At 42.3% G+C, this 15,854-nt stretch overlaps 1 protein-coding gene across 1 annotated transcript in view; it reads left to right on the forward strand.

The window, feature by feature from the left end:
- The first annotated feature begins 3,021 nt into the window (after nucleotides 1–3,021).
- PREX2 (phosphatidylinositol-3,4,5-trisphosphate dependent Rac exchange factor 2) overlaps nucleotides 3,022–15,854 on the forward strand; it is a 149,210-nt gene continuing 136,377 nt past the window's right edge. The window contains exon 1 of the mRNA XM_063130819.1: nucleotides 3,022–3,162. Coding sequence (XP_062986889.1) covers nucleotides 3,022–3,162 — 141 coding nt within the window. The remainder of the gene's footprint in view (nucleotides 3,163–15,854) is intronic.

Consider the following 15,854-nt stretch of genomic DNA (forward strand, 5'->3'; position numbering starts at 1 on the left):
CTAAGAATTTTTTGGGGTGTGTGTGTGTGTGTGTGTGTGTGTAGATATATAAAATGAAGCCAATGTAGAGCATTCAAATCCTAAACCATTTTAATAGAATTACTTCTGAGTCGGTGTGTTTAGCTTTGTATGTCAAGTTTATTATGAACGATGGACTTTTCAGTGCATTTGAACTTCAAGTACCAGTAATGGTCACTTTTTAAAAGTTTTGTGAAATACTGATATGCTGTCTGAAATGCCAACTCTCCCAAACTGTAGTTCAAGTAATAAAAAGAAATATATCTCATAATGTCTTCATTTTACAGCCCTGAATAATAAAGTCCCTTTTGCAAACAGTGTGATTCAGGAAGCTCATTTAAGTACTGCTGAAGGCATTTAGTTACACACATGTGTATATATACCCACAGTATCTTTCTTGGATAAATTCTCCTTTTCATAGGAGACAGTTGCTTCTCTGTACCCTGGTTCATGACACAATTTGGGATGAGGCATTCTAAATCATACACATTAAAGGGAAGGAAACAGAGGATTGACTGTTCTTGTTTCTTTGCATTTTCTCTGGTAGCTTTCAAGCTGTCTTTGAACGGACCCTCCTTTATTTGCTTTTGAGAGATGCAGTAGTGTTTTGGCTCACCGAGTACATGTGAGAGGACAACAACATTGGAAAGTCATCCATTGTAAGCATCTCAACAAAAATATGAATCTGATATTCTGACAGCCTGCTCTGGGAACCATTAACTCCCAACACTTATTCTATATAATAAATAACTGTAATTTTTTTTAATGCTGTGTTTGACAGAATTCAATATCTTCAGCAAGAGTGGAACATCAGTTGCTGCACTTAATCAGAACTCGGTAGATGCTGTCACACACATTTTGTGGAATTTGACAGCTATAACAGAATGTGTCCCAGTTCCTGAAGAACTCCCATATAGTTCTGTCAGTGTCAAGCAGCCACCAGGAGCAAATGACAGTATTCCTGGTCCTCACCACTTGTGATGGCTATCAATGGCTACTAGTCCTGATAACTATGTGCTACCTCTAGTAGCAGAGACAGTAAGTCTATGTATATCAGTTGCTGCGGAACATGGGTGAGAAGGTGCTGTTCTGGGTTGTCCTACTACTTGTGGATTCCTGTCCTACTTGTGGATTCCTGTGTGAACAGATGATGGATTAGATGGACTCTTGGTCTGATTCAGCATGATTCTTCTTATGTTCATAGATTCTTACGGTTGTTCAAAAACGTAAGAACATAACTGGGCTGGATCAGACCAAGGTCTATCTTGTCCAATTTTCTGTTCATACAGTGGCCAACCAGCTGCCTATGGTAAATGCACAAGGAGAGCATGAGTGCAACAGCACCCTCCTACTCATGTTCTCCAGCAATTGGTGCACACAGGCATACTGCCTGTTACTGGAGGTAGCACATTGCCGTCATGGGGAGACATCACCCTCTCCCCTCCCCTCGTTTTTGGCAAGAAAGACTCCCCCTCCTGTGTGCAAGTGAATGATGGAATTGCTTCATGGTCTTGCAGAGGGGGAAAATAGCTTGGATGACAGCTTGGCCTTTCAGGTGCTGCGTTAGAGACTCTTGTAACAGACCCGTAGCCCTCCTTACCATGTACAACATACAAAAAGGTCCCGCCCCCCTGCTTTTCTGGTCTCCAGTGCTGTGCAGGTAATCCGCTTGGGTAAAATCTACATTAGGAAGGTGTGGGGTGGAGAATTCAGGATTGTACCCACTGGTCCTAGCCCCTCAGGGCACCTCGCTTCCACTGTTTGAAGTTATGCATAGGTGTAAAACAGAATAAATAGGCTCTGTTGCATAATCTATACCCTGCAATGATGGAGGGTAGCAATCACTTGTAGGAAGGCTATGGTACATTAGGGTATACATGTGCAGGCCCCTTGAACTCAGGGAGTCCAGGTGAGCTAAGAAAGGTAAATTATACCAACCCCAGGAGATGGACTATACCTAAGTTGCTTGTCTGCACAGGGCTTCTGTTACTACAAAAGATGGGCATACACAGTAGCTATTATCAATTTAATTCCTTATTTTTTCTGACTTCTGACATGAGATCTTAGTTTAGCAGAACAAATAGCTAAATACTTCTGACTTTTGCCATGAGAACTTAGTTCAGCAGAATAAATTGCTAAATACTTCAGCTAATTTATTTCACAAGGCATGTAGGATATTGTACACTAATAACAATCTGTAATTTTGGCTTCTCTAACAGTTTCTGTTTATACTTATGCCGATGCCTTTTATATATAATACTTCTTATGTGAGGTGGGTGGGGAAATGTGGGTAGGAAGCACGACCCGTGACTGACTGTTAAATACAAAGAATAATAAACTCAAGAGCCAGAATCCCAGCAGTCTAGCTCGTTTGGGACACTTTAAAGCCGCAGCCTCTCAACTGGGCGATCTCCAATTAGCAAACTCAAACTCGAACAAACTCAAAGCGCACAAACTTGTGTGTGAAACAAGCTGCCGTTGGCACGCAACCGTTCCCAAGGTTGTGCTTCCTTTTGCTTTTTCCTGAGATTTGGCGCAGGCGAGGGAAGGGGTCGGAGTCACATGGACACAAAGCTTTTGATTAATGGCCAAACGCTGCTGCTGCTGCTCGCAGCGTCCCAAACCTCTCAGTTATACAAAGAGTGCAGGGAGCCGGTGACCGCTCACTTCCTACAGGCTGGGTCCCTCTTCCTTACTGGAAGAGGACACTTGGGGCGGCGGCGGGCGCGGCGTGGGGTGGAGGGGAGGAAAGTTGCTTCTCTCTCTTCAGCCGCGGGGAAGCCCGACGAAGCGCCCGCGACCCACCGATGTCCAGCCCCGCTATGGAACCGAGCGGGCTCTTTTGTTGTCTTTTCTGAACTTCGGTGGAGGAACCCTTCCGGCAATCCCTCGCCTTTCTCCTGCTGGTCGCCTCTCAAACAGGAGAAAGAGCTGAGGGAAAGTTTAAAAGGCGCTCCTTCTCGCTCTTTTTTTGGGAGGGCGGGGAGGGGGGTAGAAAAAAAAATGACAGAAGAAAGCAAAGGGGAAGGGAAAGGAGAAAGCGGGAAAGACCTGGAGAAGCAGCTGCGCCTCAGGGTGTGTGTTTTGAGTGAGTTGCTGAAGACGGAGCGTGACTATGTGGGCACTTTGGAGTTTTTGGTGTCGGTGAGTTACCCCTATGATGCTTCTGCTTTGCCTCAGACGCCTTTTCCTTACTTGTTGTGCACAAACAACTTCCCTGCCTCCCCTTCCTCCCCCTTCTCCCTCGCCAAGTTTGCCAGCAGATAGCGGGAGGGGGATGCCATGAAGGGAACTAAATCTTTGGGAAGCGATGTAACAAAGCGCAGACGACTTAATATTTCTCCCTTGAGACACACGATTCTTTGGGTCCACCACGATTTGAAAAATAACGTGGTGCCTTAGAGGCGCAACTGGGTTGTTTTGTGTGTGGCCTGAATTTTCCTTGGTTGAGTGTAGCATGTTGCTCTTACGCTGCACAGAATGATGAGGCTAACACTGCCAACCAACCAATATCCTTTGAATTGTCTGCTTCTCTGGACACCCCTCTCCCCCACCCCGCAAAATCAGCTAACTTTTCTGGGCACAAACATTGAAAAGTAGTGAATGATGTTTGCTAAGTTCAGGTCCATTTGATTGAACAGCGTTTGGGGAGATATTAACTGCTGAAGTTTAGAGTTTCATCTCCAAAGACGACACAGTCTCTGTATTTACAATAAACCTTGAAACACAGTATTCTGGCAGGGGGTAACAGAGCGAGAGAAAGAGAGTGCAAAGAGTTGCGCGTAGGGGTGTGTGTGTGTTTCTTGATCTACAGCAGCTGTTCAATATTAAAGCCACATGTAGCTTTTACCCCTTCTTTTTGCACCCCGTTTGACCTAATTCTGTTCAAAAACTTCTTTTGTAATAAGTTGATGAGTGATGATTGAAATACATTAGTCATAACTAACTTAAATCCCATTGTTATTTCATTGGGTTTATTCTAAGTATGACTAAGGCCCTTTCTACACATAAAGGTATTCTAGGAAAATGGAGGGATCATCCCTGCCTGCTCCCGGGATCCGCTGTGTGGCATTTGGATGCACAGGAAAGATCCTGGGATGATCCCGGGATATAGGGCTGATGTAGACATGCCCTATGCATTGCTTATAAACTTGTCCCCCCCCCCCCCGCCCTAAAATGCACCTATAAGGAACACACATTTTATGTAGCCTGTTAGTTGCCATTATAACACTTGTTTTATTAGAATTTAGTGTAATAGAAGAAGGTATTGCATTTGGATAAAGCAGCCTTCTGAAAGGAAGAAGGTAGATTTTCCTGTGCAGGACTGTAATACAAACATTACCACCTCTGCCCCATTTTCACATTTGTTGGCAGCATCACTTAAGAAGTTTTAGGAATAAACAAATCTCTAGTTGTCTGCTTAATTTTGTAGAGTGCTTGTTGTACTGGCTCTCACATTTTTTATCTCCTCCCCACCCCACCCCATCCTGTTCGAAAGGGAAATCTTTCAAACAGCAAACTTCCTGCTTCGTTTTCTGAGATCTGTGAACTTTCTGCTTATTGTCATGCAAGAGAAAATTCTTAGCTTGGCTTTTGGCAAGAAGAATAGAGATGCTGAAGTAAAATAGGCTCTACAAAGTAGTTTTGTAGTCAACTCTATATAATTATGACAAAGATACACATCAGTCAAACTATTTGATTTATAAAAAAAAAAATTCAAATTTACTATACTGTTTTGTCATTTCTCTCTCTCTCTCTCTCTCCCTCCCTCCCTCCTTTCCTCCCTCCCTCCTTTTTTTTACACAAATGCTCATTGTTACGAGTTTGTGGTTTCTGTTCCAAATCTGATGTACCTGAAAATTAGTGAAATGGTGTCAAAAAGTTGATAAACCCTGGGTTCTAAGATATATTGTTTTAGTATACTGACCAGGTTTGCATGATCATTTTCAGCCAGGCTGGCTTAATTAAGTCACTGCAGTTTGCAGCACGGGCTTGTTGTGTCATCCAAACCTGACAAGGGGTAGGTAGTTGTCCTGATTAACAAACCACCCACAACCCTAAAACAGTTCACACCAAGAACCCACCCTTGCTGGGTTCTGATGACATGGCAACCTACAAGCAGGGGTTGGAGTATGGAACACATGCCTGCGGCTGAAAATAATCGTGTGAACCCACTCACTGTTTGCCACTGGAGGTTCATCGTGTCAGCTAAATCTCTGATAAAACAGGGAAGCATGTAAGGCCTATTTATTCCAATGGGATCTGCATGCATGTAAGCTTGTTTAGGAGCAAGGCCTGAATGTGAGTGGATGGTTCATTATAGGGAGAGACCATAGTTCAGGGCTAGAGCACAGGATTTGTATGTAGAAGACCCTGGGTTCAAGCCCTGGCATCTCCAGTTTAAAAAGGAATAGGTAGCAGGTAATACTGTAAATCCCAGGGAACCTTGGCCAGTCAGAATAGTCTAAGGGTAGGGAACCTGTGGCTTCCAGATGTGTGGACTACAACTCCCATCATCTCTGACCATTGGCCATGCTGGCAGAGCTGAAGGGAGCTAGAGTCTTCACCAGTTCCTCACCCCTGCAGTAGTTCATACTGGGCTAGATGTACACCCGGGCAGGATCTACACTACTGCTTTAAAACGTTTTATAACAGTAGTGACAACTGCTGGGGCCCAGGACACACTCCCTGTACAGTTTTCAAACCATTTTCAAAGTGTCTTATCCAGCTTGGTGTAGATCTGGCTATAGCCTAACCAGCTGAGTTGGCCCAAGGACATTTTTCGCAGGGTGGTGGTAACCATGCAGTGTAGCTTGCTAAGTATACTGTGTGGCTTATTTTTCTTGAACAACCCACCTTGAGTACCAAGGTTTATTGTTGGGTTGTTCAGGGTGGTTAACAAGCTACACTGCATGGTTAACAAATCACCCTGCAGAAAATGTCCTGGTTTCAGACAATACGCTAATCCACAGTTCAACAAACAACCCACACTTAACCATTGAATATGGGTTAGTATGATGTGTGAACAGCCCAATCATCCCTGGGTTGTGGGGGAGGTAGGTTTAGTCCTCTCAACCTGGCCAGTCATAGGGAAAGGTTCTGCCTCCCTCTTCTGGGGTTCCTGCTCCAGCTTTGGTATATGCTCAGCTCTTAGAGAGCTCATCTGTCTGCTGACCTGTTTGGTGGTGCTGATTGTTCTTTTGCATATTAGCTCTGCATATTAGTGGGGTTATTCTGAAATAAATAGTCTGAGGTTTGTTGCCCCTGCCTATAAATATCTACTTGATGTTGTTGCCATGCATACTTAACAGAGTAAGGGCTCTGTCACACCTATTCCCCCTCCCCCCATTTGCCTCCGCCTTTTTTACCTCCGTTTCATAAGTGAGTCAAGGTAATCGTCCCTTTCACGTTGGTTTGTGGTATTGAGCTGCACTGTGAAACCTCCCTTTCACTTGTTTGCTCTTCCATTCCACCCGCCCCTCCTCCTGCCACCTCCAGTTCATTGGTTGTGGTACTCTGATGGGTGTGGGCTCCTTCACCCTCTCGCTCTGGCTTTGTTGTCTAATGATTTACTGATTTAACATTTCATTGGCTGGGCTCCATTTCTGTGGGCAATGAGGGTGGGATTGGAGCAGTAAAAAGTTCATTCAACCGACTAAGCACAAGTCCGTTCATTTGACACGACATGCTGGAGGAGGAGAACCGCCTTGCCGCCCTTTCGTCAGCAAAACTCCATTCAAAGCATAGGCCCCCAACAAAGGAAAAGCGAGAGGATGGTAATACACAGAGACTTAACAGCACATTAAATTTGCTTGGGGAAAATAATCCAGACTTTCCCTGCACAAAAATAATCTGCAAAATGGAGGAAAAGAGGTGAGATGGGTGCAGGACAGGGTCGATGTCATGTGAGTCCTGTGCTGCAAAACTAGAAACCAGATGTGGCGAGAGTGCGTTAAACCACTGGTGTGATGGAGCTCAGAGCCATACTCAGCACTTTGGAACTTACTTCTGAGTGAACATGCATAGGATTACTCTGCACAAGTTTCTTTTACATAGGATGCTAGTAGCTGCCAACTCTTGTGAAAAGGTAGAGGGTTGTGTAGGTTGTACAAAACCTTATGCATTTTTAACAATAGATTAATTAACAAAATATTAGAAATATGAGTACAATTTCAATAGAACTGGATTTTTTTTTACAGAACTGGGGAGTGAAGAGTTGAGAAAATTCTGAGAAATTATCAGATATTCTAATATTTTTGATGTTTCGAATCTTAATATTTGGCTGATTGGTGATTTCTGCGAGGACCAACAACATCAAAGTTATGTTGGTTTCCTTAAAGATAGTTCAGCACAACAAATGATGCCCTGTGCATAACTAGAGGCATTTTATTCTTCAGGCCATCTTTAAAGCCTTTAAAACAGTCAATAAATATATTACATGGTTCAGACAGAGGTGATGGCATTTCAGTTCTTTATAGTGCTGATTTAAGGGGTAAAATGTAGGGACCCCAGGGAGTTTGTTGAGTCATAGATGTTTAATCTATGTGATTATACATCTATGTATAGATGTATAATCTATACATAGATTATAGATTATACATCTATACCCTATGATTGTAGGCTCAGTGATTGCATCCATATCAACTGATAGTTTGGCTTGGCGTCAAAGTCAATAGTTAAGATATACAAAAAACAAGAAATAATGGAAAGATCAAGGCAGGAAAAGGGTTCAGCTGTGTGTGTGTTGGGATGGGGATCTTTAATAGTAATAAATTAGGATGACTTCTGCTGGCTTGGACACTCTGCTAAAAAAAAAGGAAGCCACATACATTTATGGTAAATTAGAAGCATGCTCAGGACTATTTTCTCTGAGTATGTATTTGCATCACTCACTTATTTTCCAGGACAAGTGATCCTCCTCTTTCCCTACTCCTCCCAGAACACTTTGCTGCTTCTCTTTGAGGGTGAGATCACATTTGCAAAGAGAAGGATTACTTGTGGAGCAAGCATCTGAGCCTGGTATCCATATTCATAAGGAGATCCATTGATGTGGAACCTTTCCCAGCCATATATTTGTCCCATTGAAGAGTTACAATCTGTGGCAGGAACTCTTAATTGAGTGCAGGTCATTATCTCAGTACACAAGAAATGTTGCATAAGAATTGGTTGTCAGTTCCTGCTGGTTTTGAACCAGGGACCCTCTAGCTGCTGAACAAAGATAAACATTACCCCTTTACCTACCTCTAGCCCTAGTTCCGCGATGCCCATATATAATTCCAAGTTAAACCTTGCTTCTTGGCAGAATCATATAGAACCTAGTTTTTCTTTGGTACGATGTGGTTTCTGCCTTGCCTGATCCTATCTACTTTGATTATTTCCCCTATCTAGCCTCTCTAGTTCCTCAGTTTTCACCCCACCCCCGTAAACTTTTTTGTCAGACTGAAATTCTGATTTCAATCTTGGCTCATCTCTGACAATGGAATTTTGATAAAGCAAGAGGCAGCTTGCCTGATTTAACTGTATTGTAAACTGATTCTCCAGATTGCAGTTGATCTTTGCCACTGACTTTATTGCAGTTTCAAGTTCTTTGGAGGGAAATTGCGCTGTAACAGTAAGGTGAAGAGAGTGGCCCTAAAATTAATATACTGGAGGTAGTTAAGACTCTTCAAAGCAGACTCTTGTTTACATTGAGAAGCTGAAAGCATGAAAACATCAACACACATCCAGTTCTTAGACCTAGTAAACAGGAAATAAAAATAAAGTAAACATTGAAATCTTAACCCTAAACGTTGAAAATGGTTGTGCAAGATTAACAGCCATATCTGCAACATGTATCTTTAGTTGATAAGAAATCCAAACAAAAGGGCAGAAAGGTGTTTCATGGCTTCCTCTATGCTAGGGACAAAGTCCTGGGCCCCACAGCCAAGGGGATTCCCAAATAATTACTCAGAGAGCAGCAGAAGTTAATTCCATTTATTCCTGCAATCATGAACTATTATTATTAATAATTATTATTATTAATTATTACATTTCTATACCATCCCATAGCCGAGGCTCTCTGGGCAGTTTACATAAGATTAAAAACAATATACAAAATTTAAAGCTACAAAAACATACAATATCATAGAAACATATATCTAAAAATAACTATAAACAACTATAAAAACAGTGAAGTGAGTTTAAAATTCAAAATTGCACATGCTCAGAGGTTTGCTTTTTTTAAAAAATCAAGATTGAAAAATGGTTTTATTGTTGCTGTTCTAAAGTATTAGGAATATAGAAACAGCTTTAAACTGTTTTAAAGCACAGAAAGGCAGTTGGAGGGGGTAAGTTTGCCAGCCAGTGTTCCCCATCTATGCACAGGAACACAGGGAGTAAACTAGACCATGATGCTCCAGGAGGGAAGGATTAAACTTTCCCCCACCCATTCCCCCACCCCCCAAAAAATTCTACCCACACATGGGTGGGTTTTTAAAAGGGGGGGGGGAAGCCTCCATTCACTCTAAAGGAGACTTTTTTTTTCTTTTTTAACCCTACAGTGTGTGTGTGGAGGAGGGGGAGGATTGAATTTCAGGGGAGAAACTGGGTAGAGAAAAAGGATCTCCAGGTACCAGTAAACTGTACCTATTCTCCCCGCCCCTCCTCTTTGCTTGGGCCTTCACATATGAGTATAGTCCAACCTGAACCGCACCACTGATGGGATAGGAACAAAGTATGTGTGTAGGATAAGACCCATTTTACACTGGGACCTGTTTTTTGTACTTGTACCCAAATAAATCATGCTTGGGCCCTACTAATATGAATGTGTGGTCTATCAAGCAGAGCTGGCCAGAGGAGGGGGGCAACTAGGGCAGTTTTTACCAGCAACCCCCCACCCCCACCCCCAAGCAATGGGCCTCTATGCATATTTGTGTATGAATCAGAATCATGGCAATTACTGGCTTTGGTGATTAACTTAACTTGCATGCATACAGTCTGAATTAGTTTTACTCCTTTAGTTAAACTTAAAATGTAAAATGTATTCTTGAGAGGCTGGAAGGGAGGGGCCTGCATATTTGCTTCGTGACTTAGGATAGTTTATCTGAACCAATCAGTAGGTTATAATCGTTATGTCTGGGGAGCAATAGAGATCAAGATAGATCACAGGCAAGCTTTTTGATTGGCCTAGGTCAAATAGCCCTTGTTATTGGTGGTAGGGAAAGGCTAGGAGTGGTGTGAAGTTAGGCCTTAAGTAGAAAGTGAGGCCTAATGGAGAAGCCAGAAAGCTAGCAAGCAGGCCACTGTCAAAAGACAGTCAGTTAAGGCCTTGCTAGACCTACCTGATAATCTGGTGGGGAGTAGGGGCGCCGCCGCACTACAGCTAGCGTGGGCCGTCGCCCTTTTCCACACATAACACGCGACGGGGTAAGGGAAAGCCCCGTCGCATCCTCCATTTTTTTTTGCCTTAAAGGGCCATGTGTGCAGGAGTGCACCAACGAAACAGTGTTTTTTTTAAAAACATAAAGGGTTCCCCGCTCCCCCTGCCCCTGATTTCCCCCCACAATGACTGATGCCCCCCCTGCCTGCTCGCTCGCTATGCCCTGGCCCCGCTTGCCATGCCCGTCCCCCATCCGCCATGCCCTGGCCCCGTTCTTCTCCCCCCCATCCGCCATGTCTGATGCCCCCCTGCCCACTCGCCATGCCAACCCGATCACCTGCCTGCCATGTCCGATGCCCCCTCCACGCGCCCCCATCCATGATCTCCCCACCCTGGCTCCGCTCTTCCCCCCCATCTCTCCTGCCAGGTCCGCTCTTTCCCCCGGCCCCCATCTCCCCCCCATGATTCCCCTCCCAGCCCGATGTGCACAGCGCTCCTATGGAATGCTGTGCCCAGCGCGTGGCTTCTCCTGGCTACTCGCAAGTAAGCAAGCAGCCGGGAAAAGCCACGGAAGTCGCTAGAACTTCCGCAGCCCTGGCCTCAGCCCGGGGCTGCGGAAAAGCCGGGCCATAAGCGGATCCGGTTATCCCGGGTCAAGGGAGGAGTTAGCCTGGTCTGACCCTGGGATCCCCTGTGCGTCATCTGGATGCACAGCAGGGAGCCCGGGCCTCACACCGGGCTAACTCCTCATCTAGCAACGGCCTGAGTCCCAGGAAACTGGTAGGAGAGTGCAGCTCTGACAGAACTGATTTAGAATTTGGAGGAGGTATTTAGGAGAGAAGCAAAAACAACTTGAGTGCCATTTTTAGTAGGAGGGCTACAAATCAATTTGAACCAAATCAATCAATCATAAAATTCTATACATTCAGAGAAGGAAAAGTGGTATAAAGTGTTGCAAGGCCTACTTGACATTACCCCGTCTCTTTTGAGTAAAATTGCCATTCTGGGGCCTACATTCTACTCTAGAGCACAATTACTATATGTTCCTTTCTACTGTAAAGTTTATCAGTAAATACAATCAAAATCTGAACTGCCACTTTGAAACTGTTATGGGGCTGGGGACAGAATGCAAGCACACTACATGTCTTGATATAGTAGTCACAATGAGTATTTGACAGTGGGTGTGTTCGGATGATCGTGGCGGGGAAAGAAGCCACCATTGTTTTTTCTCCCACCTCTGCATGTGCCTCATGTGTGACCGCCATTTGCATTATTCCTGGGGCTGCAGTGCAGGTTGGCGGGTTGTCCAAACCAGGTGCGCGGAGTGTGTGTGTGTGGTGGTGGTTTCATACCCACACTACAACCTCTATTGCACATTGTGGGTTGTATGTAGGATGGAAACGAAGCCCCCCTCTCCCCATGCCAAGCTTCTGGTTCAGACAACATGCCAATCTGCACTGCAGCACCAGGAATAATGCAAATGGTGGTTACATGCGCAGCACACACGGGGTTGGGGGGAGAAGCCACAATGGCTTCTTCCCCCACTGCTGTGTTTGAATCTAGTCGGTGTGTGCCAAGAAAATGCTAAATACAATTCTTGAGGAGAAGAGAAATGCTTGCTACTATGGAATCATCATTAACTGGATAAACTTGTTTCTTGTATTCTGATTTTTATCTAAATTATCCAATAGTCAAAATCATGTGACATACAAAATAGGGTGTGCAACATTGGAGTTATACTGCTGTTATTATCCCAGTTCAATCACTGACCACTCGCTGAAAATTATCTAGCAGTCCCTTTCCTTTTCTTATACATACTGTGTTTCTTAACTTTTTCATGGCCACAGTTTTGCCGGCCTAGTTTCTGTAATTATAGATTTCCATTGTCTTGCCCAGATTGTTTTTGCTACTATGAATCCATGTGTTTGATAAGGATGCAGTCCTTCAAGTGCCCTGCTTTGCATGGCATTTCTGATTCAAAAAGTGATCTATATCCTGTAATTACCTCTATAATGCAAATGATCCCTAGCAAATAAGGAAGTTATATACTTTAACATTATATATTTTTTGAATGAATTTGAGATGCACAGCGGACTCATACATGCAGAAATGAAATGAGGATCTTGAAAAGGAATTCAATGTGAATTTCATATATATCAGGGATAGCCAGTGTGGTATATTGGGTAGAAAAGGGGTTACCAGTGCATCCAGAAACAACTTTTTTTGTTGCTCACCAAGATTTCCTACCCTTTCCACTATTGGGAAGGTTCCTTGTCCTTTTTTGACAAGCCACACTTTTCATAGAAGCCATTTTGTAGTAGTGCCCAAGATAGTTTCTCAAACTGCCAAATGTGCTCATGGGCCCAAAGAGATTGCCTCCCCTGGGTTAGAGTGTTGAACTAAGGGTGGAGCTTCTATGGATCTTATGCTATGTCTTATTCAGCAAAAAGTTTTGTTTCGGGTTTATTGGACTCCACAATGCCTTTAATAAGGATTCGTCTAACTTGCATAATTGCTGGCGATGTAATGCATCTAATGCTTCTTTAAGTCATATGCTTTGGCAATGCCCAGTAGTTGGCCCCTTTTGGGAGGAGGTTATAATAAGGATGAACTTTGTACTGAAACAATCTATAATTTGAAAGGACGTGCATGTCCTTCTAAATTACCTACCAGTTTCCTGGAAGTTAACGCATGGTCAGCGCAGATGGATCTTCAGAGCCCTTATGACAGCCAAAAGACTTGGAAGGACAAATTTACACTTCCTATAATGCAATGGATCGAGGACCTATTAACATTATCAACTTTTGAACGAGTGTTATATAGACGCAACTTGCAAGAGGATAAATAACGGATATTTGGTCTGCTTTTCTTGAAACCTTTGTATAACTCTCTCCCTTTTTTAAGTTTATATGATGGAAATGATGATAATTCTATATACACAATCTATGGTGTGTTTTCACGATGTATTTTTTTGTTTTGTTTGTTGATATTCACAATAAAATTTAATTTTTTTTAAAAAAAAAAGAGTGGGGAGATATGAATTCAAATCCTCACTCAGTCATAAAGATTGCTGATCTTGGGCCAATTGGCATCTTTCAATGTATCCTACTTCACACTGTTATTGTTAGGATAAAATGCAAAGTGGAGGAAAAACTATCCATGCCACCCTGTGTTCCTTCTACTACGTAATTAATAAATATGTGTCCCGTGAATTTAAAGATGCTACTGCCTCACCTGGAATTCCTGAAAAGAAAAAAAGAGCTGGTGTTGTCAGTATACAGATGACACCAACATTGAATTCTGCAGATGGCTTCCTACAGTGGTTTCATATAGATCTTAAAGCGTAGGAGACAAAATTTGACTCTGAATAACTAAAGTATTTCAAGAAATATTTATTTAACTCCATATGCTTAACATTAAGTTTGGTCTCACATTTTAACATTCTGTTTTCCCACGTTATTTATGTTTTTTCATTTAGATTTTATAGCCCATCCTTCTTCTAGCGGCTTTTTGTTTTGTAACAACTAAATACTTGTTAATAAAAAAACAGATTTTAAAGTATACTTATATTTACTTCTGTGAGCTAAGGGCAGAATTTTTTCAAGTTTATAATTTTATATTTTAAATGAAAGATGACCACTGTTCCTATAAGGTGGATATTCTCATAATATCCTGCTCAGCTTCTCATAAAAAAGTGTCTTATGCCTTGAACCAACTATAATATTTTCTGCTGATTCATGCAGAGTCAGTTCAGACTTTTTTTTTGGCTTAGGTGGTACAGTCCTGTCATAGGACTGGACCTCATCAATGCTGCTGTGGAGAGTTGTTTATTACTTTCTAAATAGAGGTGTTCTCAAGCTGGTAACTCGGCGTACATAAACTGAACTTGTAAAGTTTTGTGAGAGAATTCATCTAAACCAGTGGAAGCTTTCATAGGACCTAATCTCTCCAATTCCAATCCATTCATAGATGTATTAATATATCACTGATAACTTCTCTTATTAAATCCTTTCTACCCACTATTGCTCCTGAGTCTCTCCTCCACGAAGTCCTTTCTTTCTTTAGCTCTATTTACACTCAAACAAAACATACAATTGATTACAGACATACATTTTACATGCTACTACAAAATTCAAAATAGACAGCATTCGTCATTCTTGTTCTGCTTCTATGCTCTGATCGCCTGAAGTTTGGAAAACAGAGTAATTTATGTGATCAGGATGGAAAAAGACCAGTTTAGGCAGAGTATGTAATATATGTATGCATTTTAATATATATAATTCTCTCTCTCTCTCTCTCTCTCTCTCTCTCTCTCTCTCTCTGTGTGTGTGTGTGTATGTGTGATATGGACAAACTGGATTGATGACTAGGTAATTCTTTATTCCAGATGGAGCCCATATGGGCTAGGATGGTTTTCCCCATGTTACTATTTCCTGTCATAACTCTGAAAAAATGACAGAAAGATGGTGTCTTTGCACATTCATTATTTTATTGAGTTTGCATTCACCCACTGCAAACCGCGTGGATGTGGTAACAATTCAGAATATCAGAATTCAAACTTGAAAGCCAAGGTTATGGAGATAAAACCTGCATATATGTACAAAATGTGTCAGATCAATAGGTATGATGAACTATTCATAGAAATCCAAGTAAAACTTGTCTTAAACATTGGTTGCTAAACTGGATATATGTGCATTTTAAGATTTTAAAGACCAAATAAATTACTAATGAAGCAAAGATTTCTATGACCAGTAAAGTGTTAGCAAAGAAAAATAAATTGACTGAAGAATTCAGACGAACAAATTAAATAGACAGTGTAGGGTTTTTATTTTGAAGTCATTGCCTCATTAGGGATTTAGTAGCATTCAAGATTCAGAATTTAGGATTACAACAGTACTTCTGTTTTGGTAATCCAGCCATCAACCTTTAAGGACATCCTTTAGGAGGGTTAGACCATGAGCCTCTTTCCTTTCCTACCACCCTATTATCTGAATAGATTTAATGCTTCTTTTCAGAGGACCATCAGTGATCCAGATTAGATTTTTTGATGTGACTGTACCCTCACCCCAAAGCAATTGTGATGTAGACGAATTTGGAAATCGGAGATTTAGGAATATGAATTTATCCAGTTCCAAATTCCATTTTGCATTAGGACTTGAGCCCAGATCCCTTTCAATTCAGGCTCAGTTTGTAATGAGGTTCTCCTCTTCCTCTACAAGCCTGGTATCCCTGTCATTTTTCCTTCTTTCCCAGCAAATTTATCCTAGTGAATTGAATCAGGAGGCACACTTCCATGTATCTCAGCAGAAAATTATGCTCCTTTGCCTGCTTAGAAATGTCTGTGCCAATTAAGATGAGGCCTGTCTCTAACAAGCCCTCTTCCAGAACATGAGGTGAGGCTTTGCATCAAGACTTTCCTACTGCCACTACTGTCAGGTGAATAGAAAACGAAGGTGAATGGAAAACGAAGGGGAGCAGA

The sequence above is a fragment of the Elgaria multicarinata genome, chromosome 7 (assembly GCF_023053635.1).
Source record: "Elgaria multicarinata webbii isolate HBS135686 ecotype San Diego chromosome 7, rElgMul1.1.pri, whole genome shotgun sequence".
NCBI classification, from domain to species: Eukaryota; Metazoa; Chordata; class Lepidosauria; order Squamata; family Anguidae; genus Elgaria; species Elgaria multicarinata.